The sequence below is a fragment of the Hyperolius riggenbachi genome, chromosome 2 (genome assembly GCF_040937935.1).
Source record: "Hyperolius riggenbachi isolate aHypRig1 chromosome 2, aHypRig1.pri, whole genome shotgun sequence".
In the NCBI taxonomy this organism is placed as follows: Eukaryota; Metazoa; Chordata; class Amphibia; order Anura; family Hyperoliidae; genus Hyperolius; species Hyperolius riggenbachi.
In genome coordinates, this window is record NC_090647.1 from 207,948,822 (window position 1) to 207,966,069 (window position 17,248).

General features: G+C 41.4%; 1 protein-coding gene across 4 annotated transcripts in view; it reads left to right on the plus strand.

The window, feature by feature from the left end:
• The window catches only part of MYO16 (myosin XVI), a 490,337-nt gene that overhangs the window by 361,873 nt on the left and 111,216 nt on the right, over nt 1-17,248 (plus strand). For all 4 annotated transcript variants that reach the window (XM_068268029.1, XM_068268033.1, XM_068268031.1 and 1 more), the window contains exons 24-25: nt 7,913-7,988; nt 12,086-12,258. In XM_068268029.1, the coding sequence (XP_068124130.1) occupies nt 7,913-7,988; nt 12,086-12,258 (249 nt within the window). The remainder of the gene's footprint in view (nt 1-7,912; nt 7,989-12,085; nt 12,259-17,248) is intronic.

Below are 17,248 nucleotides of genomic sequence, written 5' to 3' on the forward strand. Positions count from 1 at the left end.
AGCACCAGCTCTTTCCCTATTTAAGGTATTTGAACAAGAAGCATAGCCTCCTTTGCTTGTGAGTAGTGGACCATACAGCCATTATCTAATAAACTAAAGATTTCCTTGGCTCTTGGTAATTGTTGAAACCCCCACTCTCTTCTCTTTTGTAGAAATTTCAATTTTAGAGATTCATTTTTAAATCCTCCTCCTTTGGTGTCCTACCTGATCTTGCACCTCCATTACTGTGCACCCATGCTATGCATTTGAGTGAACCTAACTTGCCTTATCTCCATGTCACCTCCAGTGACTGACTAAGCATTACCTTGTACTCATACTGTGCTGTGTGATCTGGTTTTCTTGTATTCCTGTATTGTCATATTGCTGTATGTCACCCCTAAATATTGTCTGTAACCCAAATTAATGTTCAGCTCTGCATAATATGTTGGCGCTTTATAAATACAATAAATACCTAAATAAATAAATTAAATGTTTAAACAATATATAGTATTTGCTTGGCCCTCTGTATGTGTATTGTTTTAGCAAAAAAATACTTACCAGCCTACTTTCTTTTGCAGCTTAATTTCTGTGCCTGAGGGGTAAACAAAGTTCTTATGCCCCCTCCTACCATTAGAGTAGATAGGAATAGGGTGAGAAGAATTCAGACTAGATAGCCCTGGAGAATATTGAACTTGATGTCACAAGTCTCACCTTCACATAGCAGTTACAGCTTAAATAAGGGATACAGGAGCCTGTAGCAGGTATTTAGAATGCAAAGAAAGCAAGCAGAAAGGTAAATAGAAATGTAAATGTATGTTTGTAAGTTTTGTCCTTTAAAATGCAGTGCAATAGCTTTAAACAGATGAAAAAAACATACAAACAGGAAAGATGCAAAAGTTAAACATACAGGTTTTGAAATTGAAGTGAGTGAATAGACCCCGATTACGTTATAGAGACTTATTGCTACTGTAATGAACTGAATTTAAATTGAATAAATTACCTATTCGGAGAAAAAAATAACATTTAAATAAAGTAGCTTCTCAAACTCATGTTATCAAAGTCATGTTATCATTACCTCCTACTGCACATCACTTACCAAAGAATATGAGCAAGACAAAAGTGATGGACAACATTAGTTAAATGTTTTTTTTTGTTTAATAAATTAGATTTCACTGATTTTGAATTTTACTAACATATTGGTTTTGTAGAACTCAAGTTAGTTTTATATATTTAATCTTATGAAATTTAGTGTATTTGTTTATTTTTACCATAATAAAAAATCAGTCTTATATTAGCATATCTGCAGAGATTTAACTTCAACAAATACATAGTTTCTGTGAAAATTAGATTAGTTCTCCTCAAAGCTTCTGTTAAACAAATCTCATTTGCATGTAATCTTTTTAGTTAATCTCGGTAAAGCTTTTTATTCAGTGAGACTTGTTTGCAGGCATAGTACTGTTTACAGCAATGTACTCCAGTGTGTTTAATAATAAAATAAATGTGCTAAAAACATTTAAAACCCTACATAATTGGGGTGGGAAAAATGTAATCATAAAAAATATTATTACATGGTTATTAAGGAACATAATTTGATTTTTTTTTTTGAGAGAGAGAGAAAGAAAGGAGACCTTTGTCTGCAGAATTTTTTCCTAGGGGAAATTTTTATTTGCACATCATCTTATCACATTCTTCAATACCATTTAACACATGTATGAGAAAAGTTTTAACTTTATGCAAAATTATGATTGATTTTATGCCTATCCATGGAATTGCAGAAGTAATATGTCATTTGATTTGCTCAATCATTTAGGACCGATTTTTATAGTTTGGCTAATCTTAAATTGTTAAAAATGGAAAATCCTAGTTTCTCAATTCCACAAATGATTGCAGCAATTTACTTGACCTGGTCAAACTCTCCCAATCAAAAACAGGTGCCAAACTAATGGTAATCTCTACCAGGAAATATATATACATGTGTATGTTGCTTGGAGTTTTTTTTTTGGTCAGTGATGTCATTTACAAAACCCCAAAACAGCTACAATATACTTTACAACAGGGGTCTCAAACTCGCGGCCCGCGGGCCATTTGCGGCCCTCGATACAATATTTTGTGGCCCTCGCCAGCAAAAGCTTCCTTATAGTTCGCTTCAGTGCTCTCAAGTAATCTGCTGCATCCCCGCCGCTAAACGAGGGCTGCAGAGCCCCCAAATCGCCCGAGGAGCAATCCGCCGGCATTTCCTGGAAGGGGCAGAGCTTTCAGCTTCAGCTCTGCCCCTCCTGATCGCCGCCTCTCCCCGTCCCTCTCTGTGAAAGAAGAGTGAGAGGGGTGGGCAGAGGCGGCGATGCGCCGCGATTGTGAAATCCCTTTTTTTGCGGCCCAGCCTCATCCGGACTTTGCATCCTGAGGCCCCCCAGGTAAATTAAGTTTGAGACCCCTGCTTTACAGCAATGGGAAAATGTGGTATGTTAACCTGTATAACAATATGCTGTGTATTGAACCAGTTCACAGTTCCACGCAATAAAGTGTATTCCCGAAAACAGTGCAGCCAGGTATTGCCCCTCAACAACCCAGCAGATTTGCATATGATTTGCATCTGAATTGAATGCGAAGTGTGCAGAAAATCTATTTAGGTGCTTCACACTGAGCTGGTGGTCATTTCAGATGCAGCCTTAGTGGTATGCGCTGGCGTTCTCCTCGCAGTTCACAGTTCCACGCAATAAAGTGTATTCCCGAAAACAGTGCAGCCAGGTATTGCCCCTCAACAACCCAGTAAGTAATAAACTGTTTAAATTCTGAGCGCACAAAGCTTCAGGTAAATTGGATAAATAATACACCATCTGTGCTTAAGAACATATCCAAGCCCACCGCCTGGGATATAAATGTGATTAGTTATCACAATATAAATGTGTTTAGTTACCACATCATCAGTGACCCAAATCACAAGGTCTGAAAATGCATAATTCTCCCCGCAGGGGCACACAGCTTGATTCTTGCTTCTCCCCAATTATATAGTACCTTATCTTCCAATGCAGTGGTCCCAATTTGCAAGGAGAAAAGCGGATGGGAGTGCACAAAAATCTAAGTGAAGTACATTTTTAAAAAATCTTTTAATATCTCTAATACACAGTACAAATGCAAAGTGTTCAGTGCATCAATAACAACAGTAATTTACACACATAGAGGGCCCTCACAAGGACCTTATAGCATAAACCAGCATTATGAATATGACCTGCAGCTGTGGTGTTTCCTCCTCCCCCTACCGTTTTCGCAATTAGCTTTGTCAGGGGTCCTTGCACCTCAGACACTTTCACCTGCTGCACTGTCATATGGCAGCATACAGTTCTCAACCTCCAAACACTATCAACCACTCTGCATCATCAACTTACTCTTCCCTGCTTTATCAACCCTAAGCTAGCAGCTGCTCAATATCACAACACCTTAACGTCAGCCTTTGACTCTGTGGCTTCCTCCTCCACAGTCTACTAATACCAGGCCCATCAACAGCCCTGGCTCAACGAGGAGATCAGCTATCCAGGAGTGGCGTTTCAGTAGTTTGAACGGCACAGTTGAAAAAATGATTTGCCTGAGCACTTCCAGAGTTACAAGGAGGCTCTCTGCATACTCAGACAGGCCCTCTCAGCAACCGAACACTTATACCTTTCCTCCCTAATCTCACAGTTCCACAACCCCAAACTACTCTTTGCTACCTTCAACACTGTCATATGGCACCCACCTCAACCTTCCACTCAGTGCATCTCAGACAAGGATTTGGTCTCCTCCTTTAGCGGAAAAATAACCAATATCAGAAAAAGCTTCTACCAGCAGCCTTCTCTCTCTCCATACAAACCCCAAACCTTATATCCTCCCTAACTGTCTTCTTACCACTATCTGAACTCACTGTCTGTTCTCTCATTTCTAAATTTCATCCCACTACATGCACCCTTGACCCCATTACCTCTCATTTCATTACTCACTTATCCTTATCACTAATCAGCGCTGCGTAATATGTTGGCGCTTTATAAATACAATAAATAAATATAAATAAAATCCTCTACCATCTCACCTGCTTTTACCTCCCTCTTGTACTTTTCTCTCACGAAAGGCATTATTATTTATTGGATGTATATGACGCAAACAAATTACGCAGTTCTGTACAATAATAAGATTACAGACAATGATAACAGGGGTGATCGACAACGCAATACAAGTAATAAGCAATAGGATACACAATGCCAGATCATACGTTGGAGTAATAGTCCTAATAATATAAGTTCACATTATTATGTGGGTAGAGTGCACAATCAAGTATGATGCACAAGGAGAGAGGGCCCTGCAAAAGGCTTACAATCTAGAGTACATCTTTCCATCCACACTCAAGCAAGCCCTCATATCCCCTATACTCAAAAAAACCCTTCTCTTTACCAATCTACCCTGCCCTTTCTCTCCCCTCCCTTTCTCTTACAAAATACTTGAGCACCACGTCTACTCTGACTTAGTATGTGACCTCAACGCTAATTCTCTGTTTGACAACCTCCAATCTGGATTCCACCCTAGTCACTCAACCCAAACGGCACTAGTCAAAGTAAAGGCCTCTATTCTATTCTCATCCTCCTAGATCTCTTCCACATTCGATGCAGTCAACCACCCTCTCCTTCTCCAAATCCTCTCCTCCTTGGGCATTCAGGGTATGCTCTCTTCTGGCTCTCCTCTAATCTCACAGATAGGACCGTCCGAGTCGCTCACTCTGGCATCACCTCCTCTTTATGACTCCCTCCAAGGCTCAGAGCTCGGACCTTTCCTTTTCTCTATCTACACTTATGGTCTTGTTCAGCTGAATCCTCAATTCCTTTGGCTTCCAATATCACCTATATGCTGACAATACCCAAATCTTCCTTTCAGCTCCTGACTTGGTTACTCTTAACAGTTTGTGCCCCTGACTATCTTAATGCTTTTATCTCCTCCCGTTTTCTAAAATTCAATATGGACTAGACTGTAACAGTAATCTACCCACCTCACAATTCACGCCCCTGTCTAACATCACTATTTGTGATGTGGCATAATGCCCCCAGTATTGGTTAGCCATAGCTGTATAAGGTAGCCAAATGTAGCCCCCCCCTGGTATAGTTAGCCAGATATAGGTGCCTCCCGTATAGGCAGCCTGTTATAGTTGCCCCCAGTATAAGTAGCCAGGTATAGGTGCCACCAGTGTTGGTAGCCAGGTATAGGTGCCCCAATATAGTTAGTCAGGTATAAGTGCTCCCAGTATAGGTAGCCTAATCTAGGTGTCCCCATTATAGGTAGCCTAGTATAGGTGTCCCCAATTATAGGTAGCTTGCCATAGGTGCCCCAATATAGGTAGCATGGTATAGGTGCTCCAATATATAATGGGTTGCAAAAGTATTCGGCCCCCTTGAAGTTTTCCACATTTTGTCATATTACTGTCACAAACATGAATCAATTTTATTGGAATTCCACATGAAAGACCAACACAAAGTGGTGTACGCATGAGAAGTGGAACGAAAATCATACATAATTCCAAACATTTTTTACAAATAAATAACTGCAAAGTGGTGTGTGCATAATTATTTGGCCCCCTTTGATCTGAGTGCAGTCAGTTGCCTATAGACATTGCCTGATGAGTGCTAATGACTAAATAGAGTGCACCTGTGTGTAATCTAATGTCAGTACAAATACAGCTGCTCCTCAGAGGTTGTCTAAGAGAATATTGGGAGCAACAACACCGTGAAGTCCAAAGAACACACAAGACAGGTCCAAGACAAGCCAGGGATCAAGTTATTGAGAAATTTAAAGCAGGCTTAAGCTACAAAAAGATTTCCAAAGCCTTGAACATCCCAAGGAGCACTGTTCAAGCGATCATTCAGAAATGGAAGGAGAATGGCACAACTGTATACCTACCAAGACAAGGCCATCCACCTAAACTCACAGGCCGAACAAGGAGAGCGCTGATCAGAAATGCAGTCAAGAGGCCAATGGTGACTCTGGACGAGCTGCAGAGGTCTACAGCTCAGGTGGAAGACTCTGTACAGTGCATGACTAATAGCTGTTCTATGGACAAAGTTGGCCTTTATGGAAGAGTGGCAAGAAGAAAGGCATTGTTAACAGAAAGCATAAGAAGTCCCGTTTGCAGTTTGCCACAAGCCATGTGGGGGACACAGCAACCATGTGGAAGAAGGTGCTCTGGTCAGATGAAACCAAAATGGAACTTTTTGGCCAAAATGCAAAACGCTATGTGTGGCAGAAAACTGACACTGCACATCACTCTAAACCTAGACATCCCCACTGTCAAATATGGTGGTGGTAGCATCATGCTCGGGGGGGTGCATCTCTTCAGCAGGGACAGTGAAGCTGGTCAGAGTTGATGGGAAGATGGATGGAGCCAAATACAGGGCAAACTTGGAAGATAACCTCTTGGAGACTGCAAAAGACTTGAGACTGGGGGGAGGTTCACCTTCCAGCAGGACAATTACCCTAAACTTAAAGCCAGGGCAACAATGGAATGGTTTAAAAAAAAACATACTGTATCTATGTGTTAGAATGGCCCAGTCAAAGTCCAGATCTAAATCCAATCGAGAATCTGTGGCAAGATCTGAAAACTGCTGTTCACAAACGCTGTCCATCTAATCTGACTGAGCTGGACCTGTTTTGCAAAAAAGAATGGGCAAGGATTTCAGTCTCTAGATGTGCAAAGCTGGTAGAGACATACTCTAAAATACTGGCAGCTGTAATTGCAGCAAAAGGTGGTTCTACAAAGTATTGACTCAGGGGGCCGAATAATTACGCACACCCCACTTTGCAGTTATTTATTTGTAAAAAATGTTTGGAATAATGTATGATTTTCGATCCACTTCTCACGTGTACACCACTTTGTATTAGTCTTTCACGTGGAATTCCAATAAAATTGATGCATGTTTGTGGCAGTAATATGACAAAATGTGGAAAACTTCAAAGGGGCCGAATACTTTTGCAACCCACTGTAGGTATCCTGGTATAGGGTGCCAGGTATATATGTCCCCAGTATAGGTAGCCTTGTACAGGTGCCCCAGTATAAGTAGCCTGATATAGCTGCCCCCATTATAGGTAGCTAGGTATAGGTGTTCCCAGTATAGGTAGCCTGGTATAGGTGCCGCCCCCATATAGGTAGCCAGGTATAGGTATTCCCTGTATAGGTAGCCTAGTATAGTTACCACTCAATATAGGTAGCCAGGTATGAGAGCCCTCAGCATAGGTAGCCTGGTACATGTGCCCCAGTATAGGTAGCCTGGTATAGGTGGCCCCAATCTAGGTAGCCAGATATAGGTGCCCCCAGTATAGGTAGCATGACTCCCCCCTCCCTTACCCCGAGGTCCTTCTCCACAAATTAGCACATTTCATGTGTTCACACACATTTCATGGTTCCATGCAGTGGAGCTCCATGTGGCACTGCTCACTCTACTTCCTGATAGCAGAAGAATTACAGAGAGTGAGGGGCTGTAACAGCCACGTTCTAACTTAATAAGTAGTAAGAGAAGTAGTGGCTCTATGCTCCCCCACACACAACCAACCCCGAAAGTGTACAGGAGGCTTGGCTACTTTAGAGAAAGACTGGCTTGAACTTCTGCTGCCCACCAGCAGATGGCCCCATCATGTCCGGACTCCGGAGAGAGCCCTTGCATTACTATAGCCTTACCTGAAGGTAGTGTATTGTGCTGACCTCATCATGCAGCAGGTGTGGACTATTTAAAAGCTGTGCAAGAACTCAGCAGTTGAAGCATTTGATAAAGGCCTGTGTGCCGAAACGTTATGCTGTTTTGTGGCTATGATGTCATGCAATAAATCAAGCTAAAATTGCAAATCCAGGTGTAGTAGGTACTAGTAATGAATAGCATATTAAATACATCTGTTTGACAATGAGTCTTAAATTTTGTATTTCCAGGTAACTTATGATATTTCTGGAGCAACTGAGAAAAATAAAGATGTTTTATCCCAGAATCTTCAATTTGTCATGAAAAGTAAGTTTCATATTATTTTTTTCCATTGGGTCTTTATTTCAAGTGTGTGTGTTTTGGGGTATGGTTTCACTTGAAATATTTGCTTAAAGGGACACTTAAGCCTGGAAAAAAAAATGAGTTTTACTCACCTGGGGCTTTTACCAGCCCCCTGCAGCAGTCCTGAGCCCTCGCAGCCACTCACTAATCCTCTGGTCCCCCGCTGCCAGCTAGTTTCGTTTTTACTGACAGGCCCGACAGGACTGGCCACGTGTAGCTTCTTCGCATTCCCGACTGCAATTAGCGCTATTGCGGGCCGCAACGCATACAAAAATACGGGTAGCCGCATACCTATGCGTTGGTAACAAAATACTCGTCGCCTCATACCTATGCCTTGGTAACGCGGCAACGCGTATTTTTGTACGCGTTGCGGCCCTAATAGTGCTAATTGCAGTCGGGAATGCGGAGAAAGCTACGCGTGGCCAGTTCTGTCGGGCCTGTTGGCAAAAATGAAACTAGCTGGTAGCGGGGGACCAGAGTATTAGTGAGTGGCTGCGAGGGCTCAGGACTGCTGCAGGGGGCTGGTAGAAGCCTCAGGTGAGAAAAACTCTTTTTTTTCTGGCTTAAGTGTCCCTTTAAACCTCCTATGAAATGCTTTTTGCATGTAATACTAATCTTGTGAGATTAATATTGTGATTATAAATACAGAAAGTCAAACTATAAAATTATAAGGACAGTCACTGGAAAGTTGGAAAATCTGATGTTCATAAAAGTGCAAAGCAAACGGATGGTAGTGACAGAGAAATACTGTTAAGTTGAATATTCACCTGAAGATGGATCTACTGGGAACCCAAAAACAGCACCATCTGATGAAGGGCGATCACTGATTCATCTTCCTATGCGCAGAAACACGCAACATCACACAACACAACGCTACGAGCACAAACTTAAAAAATAAACTTTTTCACAATCACGTTTTCACTTAGGGTTCTGTTTCAATTGCAAAAGAAAAACACAAAACATGTTTTAGGTGTATAAGTGATTGCTCGGGTATCAATTCTATAGCACATTCAAGGCAGGGGGATTACCATTAAATAGCAAGAGGTGAGTCCTCAAAAATGATGTGGTTTTTCCACAAGACACCAGAGCAGGCTACAATTTCAGCAAGTTGGTGTGAGGTGTCCTGTAATTGCAGGATGCAGATCTCATATACTGCCTCCTGGTCCTACGCTGCATACTGAGAATTTCAATAGAGTATTGTACCATGTTAGCCAATAAGTTAAAGCAAGAGATTTTGAATAGAGATGGCCCGAACCTCCGATTTCGAACTTCCGCAAAAGTTCGGTTCGCACGAACTTTCGCGAACTGCAATATACTTCAATGGGGAGGTGAACTTTGAAAACTAGAAACACTTATGCTGGCCAGAAAAGTGATGGAAAAGATGTTTCAAGGGGTCTAACACATGGAGTGGGCATGGCGGAGTGGGATAGATGCCAAAAGTCCCGGGGAAAAATTTGGAATTGACCCAAAGCAGCGTTTTAAGGGCAGAAATCACAATTAATGCAGGCCTAAAGTGCTTTAAAACATCTTGCATGTGTATACATCAATCAGGGAGTGTAATTAGAGTACTGCTTCACACTGACACACCAAACTCACTGTGTAATGCACCGTAAACAGCTGTTTGTGTAGTGACGGCCGTGCTGGATAGGTGAGCACCATGGTCAGAGTGCAGGCCGTAGCGGTTTTCAAGCCCATATGGTTCCCGGGCTGTGGTAGCTCATTGATAGAACAGTGACTGTCCAGCTGATCAAATTTGGCCTGTCCACAATGAAGCAACAACCTTATTATCTTGAGTGTGCGCCCCCCCCCCCCCCCGAGACACTCATATAGCCGGCGGTCATTGCTTCATTGTGATACGCAAGCCCCTTCACCGCGGCAAGGTAATGATCACGAAGGGGAATTGGCACATGTAAATGCCTTTTGTTTTGTTGTTGCAGCTGCAGTGCAGCCACAAAAATTGGGCAGGCATGTACACGCACCAGAAAACTGGGGCACAGTGAACAACAGGTAGTAGGTATATGCAGTGATGGGTATTAAAATGTGCACCTGTCACACACACAGGTAGTCACTGAATGTGCTGGGCCTGGCAGTGGCACACACAGTAAGAATTACCAAGGCTGTCTATGCAACACAAGTGTCAGTGGGACACACACAAAAAAAATAGATCACAAGAACAAGATTAGCTCTCAATAGAGCTGTTGAAAGGTGCTTTTTTAGCAATAAGAATCAGCAAGGAGCAAGCTAAGAAGCCTACAAGAGCCAAACTAAGCTTTACCTATGAGAGTCTGCAGCAGCTTTCCCTTCTCTAATTAATGCAGGCACACGAGTGAGTCCAATGCCTGACGCTGCCTGCCTTTTATAAAGGGGGTGGGGCTCCAGGAGGGATTGTAGCTTAATTGGCTACAGTGTGCCTGCTGACTGTGATGTAGAGGGTCAATGTTGACCCTTATGATGCACTATGGGGGCGAACCGAACTTCCGGAAAAGTTTGCGGTTCTCCGCGATCGCAAACCACGGAAGCTCACTGGGAACCATTCACTGGTGAACCGTTTGGGCCATCTCTAATTTTTAATTAGGATGATCTTCTCATTACTGTATTAATGAGTGGCTTCAAGTCAAATAAAGAAAGACTACTAAGAGAGAAAAAATTTATACAGAGTGTCAAAAACCTGAGCGGTTTTTGCCTTTTTCCTGATTGCTAACTCAGTAAAGGACCAGCCTCTAAAGCGTTGCTATCATATAAATCCGGCATAGCGGGGTCTGAACCCTCTATAACAGTAATTATAGATTGACGGTATACCTTATAATGAATCAGAGCACTCAGTATATGATTTTATATAAACAATTGTATTTGCTTATCATACAGCATATATACAAAATATGAACAGTTCCAAGTAGTGTTTCCTTCTAACATTATTCCATCTCATCAAGGCTTTAGAGCAAAGCGATCATCAATCTTCTAAGTACATTAAAAAAAGAATATAACAGTTGTGTTATGTAGAATAAGATCAAAAGTAGTCTCATATGTAGCTCAATAGCTGCGTATATAGTAGCTGTGTAAAACTTGTAGTAATCTTCTTAAAGAAGGAGGCTTATTAGCCAGGAAGGTTACTCTTTTTCTTTGAAGTTAGCAAATAGATGAAATCATCTGGATTCAAAACCTCTTAGAACAATGCACACATGTAATGGCAGACTAAATAGAGAAGCAAGGTTTGTTAAACATCTGCACATACTGATGAAATGACTACGGTTAGCCTTTGCATTTATTGTATATGAAAACCAATTTTATTTATGGATACTTCAAAAGGTATTCACTGTTTGCTGTACAATATGCATTTCTTTTCCAGCACCAGCTGCAGGAGTGAATACAATTGGAGCCAATATTTATTTCTAAAATCAAAAAGAATTGGAAAATAATTCTTATATATTGGCATATTTATTGAATTAGAAACTTCCCATGCATAGTAGTAGTCATTTATTAAAATAATCATTGTAACATACTGTTAATACGGAACTTTACCTATCAATTGAATATGCATTTTGCATTTGCAGCTTAATTGGTTCACTTTCATTACTCACATGGTGACTCAATCAACGGATTTCATCTTATATAACATTCAGTAATTGGAGCTGCATTACCAGTTTCCATGCCTGAGATCAGCAGTGTACACATAAGGAGTATGCAGTGTTTATTTTGTGAATATGTTTAATAGCTGAGTCATGTTTTTTATTGATTGGTTTAAGATTGCAGAGCAGAGTCATGGTGATATAGTTCATATTGTACAAAAGCTATGAGTGTGCTGTGGATACAGATTTAATAGGATGATTGAAGATCACAAATAGAATTACACGCTCTTGCCTGTTTTCCATACTGTACAGTTCATAAAAAGATCTCTGTAAAGGGAGCAGCAATGGCAACCTTCAGACTTCAGATTTATCCAGTTATATGCTTCCTTTACAGACATGCAGTGTTTTCTTTTTTTTTAATTTTGATATTAGCTATGTTGCATATGTTCATATATGTGCCAGTTTATATTATTAACCATTGATCTTTTCAAATAGCCAGCGAAAATGTAGTAATCAACCAGATGTTTCAATCCAAACTGACGCAGACAGGATCTCTTATAACCCCGTATCCTCCCTTGAAGCTCAGAGGACCCAAAGCAGCCTTACTCTTTAAAAAAACGCTGTCCTCATCCAATGGTGAAACCAAAAAAATCTTGGAGCTAAGTAAGGTAAAATTTAAAAATGTTTGAACTTATTTTGCAGTGTAGAACGTATCTCTTTGAAATATTCATTGTCAACTTTTACTGTATATTGTGTGCAAATATAATTTAATTGTATCTCAAGTGCAGGGCAGTTTCTGGGAAAAATAGCTCTCAGCGCAAGTTTGTAAAGAGCCCCCCCCCCCCCCCCAGCCAGATGTGCCCACCAGTATCAGGTAGACTCCCTTCCCCCATAATTGGTAGTCTGAGAGGCACGCAGTATTAGGTAGCCAAATATGACCCCCCAGTATGCACATTATTGTGGGTGCTGGCGGGAGGGGTGTGCTGGGAGGCAGTGTGCACATTATTGTGGGTGCTGACGGGAGGAGGTGTGCTGGGAGGGAGTTTAGACATGACAGTGAGCACGGTGAGAGGCAGTGTGTTTGGAGGGAGAGAGCACATGATTGTGGGTGCTGGTAAAAGGGGGTGCTGGAAGGGAGTGAGTATATAATTGTGGGTGCTGGCGGAAAGGGGTGTGCTGGGAGGCAGTGTGCACATGATTGTGGGCACTGAGGAGGAAGTGGTGTGCTGGGAGGAAGTGTAGACATGACGGTGGGCACTGGGGGAGGCAGTGTGTTGGGAGTGAGCACATGATTGTGGGTGCTGGTAGAATGGGGGTGCTGGAAGGGAGTGAACATATAATTGTGGGTGCTGGAAGGAGAGGGTGTACTAGGAGGGAGTGTGCACTGTGCTCATGATTGTCAGTGCTGGGAGAGACAGTGTGCTGAGAGGGAGTGTGCGCATGATTATGAGTGCTGGGAAGAAGTGTGCACATAAATGTGGGTGCTGTGGGAGGGGGTGTGCTGGGAAGGAGGGAGCACATGCTTAAAGGAAGGATGAGCCAAAAATCTATTTTTTTTTTTTACTTGAATGAAAATGATTTTGTTTAGCTACAGACAAATATAGGATTGCAACATAAGAAATGTATCCCATCTGTGAAACAGTGATGGATGTATCAAGGCTTGGTCCTGTTTTGCTGCAAGACAAGGGCCCTAAACACACAAGACCACCTACCAAAGCATTGTTAAAGTAGAAGAAATACTATTTTGGTAAAACCAATAGAAATATTTTGGAAGGATATGAAGTGGGCAGTCCATGTGAAGCCCACCACCATTGCATTGTTGAAGTAGAAGAGTGATCACATTTACCATTGCCAGCAGTAAACATGCAGGCACCACTGACACATTTATAAATGTTAACCAGGGTGAGGTAATATTTTACAATGGGCAAACATTGACTTAATAACTTATAAATGAATAATCAGTTACGTGTTTTTTGTTGTTGTTGTTTTTTTAAAGATAACAGGAACTTCTCCTTTCACAAAAAACTACACCTTGGCATCATTGACTGTGACTGCAAATCTCTGTAAAATATTCAGTAAAATACATAAAAATGTATGTGTGCAGACAGAGTATGTGAATTTTAACTGACATTACTCAAATTACATAGTGCAGGTTATGCAGTTTGCGTAACTCGCATTATACAAACATGTCCGTTGCTTGTGTAAGGCATACTATTACTCAAAAAAGCAATGCATGCTTTGAATAAATTGTCTAACATGTTATAGAATGCATGTAAAGTCTGTAAAAATGTACATGCACTGTCTGCACACACGAATTTTAAAGTAGTTTAGTGTTTATACCCATAATGATATAAACATGGGTAGAGAGTGTACTAGTTCTACCAATTACTTGTGTGAGGTTAGTTTTAAGCATGTAAGGGTGAAGAAAACCAAGATTGTCATCTATTCAAATAAAGTAATTGAATGCAACCAGGTTCTCCCCTAAAAGTAAACAGCAGCCAAAACATTTCTATTTGGCTGAGGAAATACTGCTGATAACTAGACAGGTCTGAAAAGTTCAAACACCTGCTAATTATTTCATTTTCCAGCTGAATAAAGCATATTTCACACTGTAATGTCATGGATGTAGTTTTGGAAATACCATGCTTAAACTGAAAATAAAAATATGAGACTCTGTTCTATGTTACTTACTGTATGTTACTACACATACAATTAATTTTTTCATTAGTTTATTTCCCCTTCTTGTTTGCTTTAAAAAGACTCTGTAACAAATTTTTCAGCCTTAGTTCTTCTATCCTATAAGTTCCTATGCCTGTTCTAATCTGCTCTGGCTTACTGCAGTCTTTCCTAACTGCACTGTCTCTGTAATAAATCAATGTATCTTTCCTCTGTCCTGTTTGTCGGGCTAAAGCTTGATTGTGTGGAATGTGCAGGGCTGCTTGTGATTGGTAGAAGCGATACACACCCTCTGCAGGCCCCCTGCACACTCTGAATGACTCACACACTATGCTTAGCTGAGCCTATTAGAAGCTGGTTAGTTTGTTTGTAAACACTGCCTAAAACTGTTAATTACAAGCCAGGATTGCAGCAGAGAGTGGCAGAAACAGCACAGAGGGGCACAGGAGAAAATAATGAATAGAATGGTATGCTTTTTATTGTAAGAATATTAGAGTACAGATTATCTTTAAAGGGAACCTGAAGTGAGTGGGATATGGGGGCTGGCATTTTTATTTAATTTTAGACAATGCCAGGTGTTTCTTATGCCTAATACACACAATGAAATTTTCTGGCAGATTTACTGCCAGATCGACTATTTCCAGCATGGCCAATCTGATTTCCGATCGATTTTCTGTTCACTTCTATGGAAAATCGAACAGAAAATCGATCAGAAATCAGTTCGGAAATGCTGGAAATAGTCTATCTGGCAGTAAATCTGCCATAAAATCTTATTGTGTGTATAAGGCATTATACTTTTAGCCATAGACCCCTGAACAGCATGCAGATCAGGCAAAAATCTGACAAGTTTAGCTGCATGCTGGCTTCAGGTGTGTGATTCAGACACTACTGCAGCCAAAGAGAGCAGCAGGAGTGCCAGGCAACTGGTATTGTATAAAAGGAAATAAATATGGCAGCCTCCATATCCCTTTTGCTTCAGGTTCCCTTTAATTAAATAACCCTTCTCAGCCACACTAGAAGCCAGTACATGGTCAATAAGTTGAGCAAGCCTTTTCTGTGACAGAGCTCAATTTTAAGATCCGTTTATCCAGTTCGCTTTCCAGTATCATATGTATAAAAATACATCTTGATCTCCCCACCCTGGATTTGGTGCCATTTAATCAAAGCACTATTATTTTGATGTAAAGTAACCCTGACTGCTGCAATAAAGTAAACAACAATTACCAGGGAACATGTGAATTACACACACACGCATAGCACTATGAGTCACATAGAAACCCAAGGCCCCAGCTCTACTTGGCAGCAATACTAGCAACTATGTTAATTATAATTACTATTTTACTGCTGTTTGAAAAGCTTTATGAATGAAATGCGCAGAGTAATTCATCTTGAATGTCATGAAGATAAATTAGTCCAAAGAGTCTCTTAGGATAGAAGCTGTGATATTTTTTGTCATAGTTTGTGGCACATGTACAGAGTGCCAACAACAACACAATGCTTTTGGCATGCCAGGTCAGAAGCTTAGTGATTGGCCCTATTGTTGGGGTCTTCTTGAGTTCATTTGTCATAAGCAGCACCATCTGTGTCAAGGTTGTTTATTCCTCTGTATTTGCAGGGAATTCTTCCAGGTGTTAATAAAGAAGATCAATGTATTTTTATGTAAAATTACTCTCAGGGAGCATTCTTACAGAAGTATGTAATGGCTAGGATGAGTAGACTGATCTGTAAGCCTCTACATCAGGGGTCTCAAACTCAATTTACCTGGGGGCCGCAGGAGGCAAAGTCAGGATGAGGCTGGGCCGCATAAGGAATTTCACAATCGCGGCGCATCGCCGCCTCTGCCCGCCCCTCTCACTCTTCCTTCACAGAGAGGGGCGGGGAGAGGCGGCGATCCGTGCGGCGATTGATGTCAGGAGGGGCAGAGCTGAAGCTGAAAGCTCTGCCCCTTCCAGGAAATGCCGGCGGATTGCCCCCCGGGCGATTTGGGGGCTCCGCAGCCCTCGTTTAGCGGCAAGGATGTGGCGGATTACTTGGGAGCACTGAAGCGAACTATAAGGAAGCTTTTGCCGGCGAGGGCCACAAGATATTGTATCGAGGGCCGCAAATGGCCCGCGGGCCGCGAGTTTGAGACCCCTGCTCTACATGGACTGTTGTATGTTTGTCTAGACAGGAAGCAGAAGTGAGACATGATCACATGATCAATGCAATGCAATTAATTCTAACCTACATACAAATGTCATTCAAATTATATGCAGCTTGAAATTGGGCTGATTAAAATTGACAGAAACTTCAGTTGTTGGGCTCCATTCCAAGCTGCCTACTGTTAGCATGTGATCTGCATGCAAGCCAGAATTATTTGCCTCTCATTGACCATCTCTAAATCCTCTTTTACACTATACGCTGAAAAACTGATGTGTTTTTACTTTCCATAATAGTGCATTGTGAAAAGCTTTCAGTTAAAACGCATATAGTGGGAGCGGAGCCATAGAATAACATAGACATTACCTTGAAAATCAGTTGTCCTTTCAGTTATAACTGATATTGTATAAAAGGACCCTCATTCTACTCTAATAGTTCTCAGAGAATTCTAATCAGCCAAATGATCAGCTTGATTGCTGCAACTTCATATCAGCAGCAACTAATGTTCTCGTCATACCTAGAGTCCACCTGAAACCTTTAGATCCTGCAGATCCTTCTGTCATGGATCTTCTGCCCCATGGGACTCCTTCCCTAATCAATATGGAGAGTCCCATCCCCAGAGGTTTTTAACTGCAGACTGAAAACCCACCTGTGCAGACTAGATTGTACAGGCATGGAGCTTTTTCCGCTGTAACAAAATCATCCTGCCAGCCATCACTGAACTATGCACTTTAAGCCATATAAGAGGAGAATGATTTACAAGTGTTGTTGTTCATGTTGCTTCTCCTTAAATTCTCCTCAAGGGGAGTTTATGTAGATTAAATTGATCCTCTTTAATGCTCG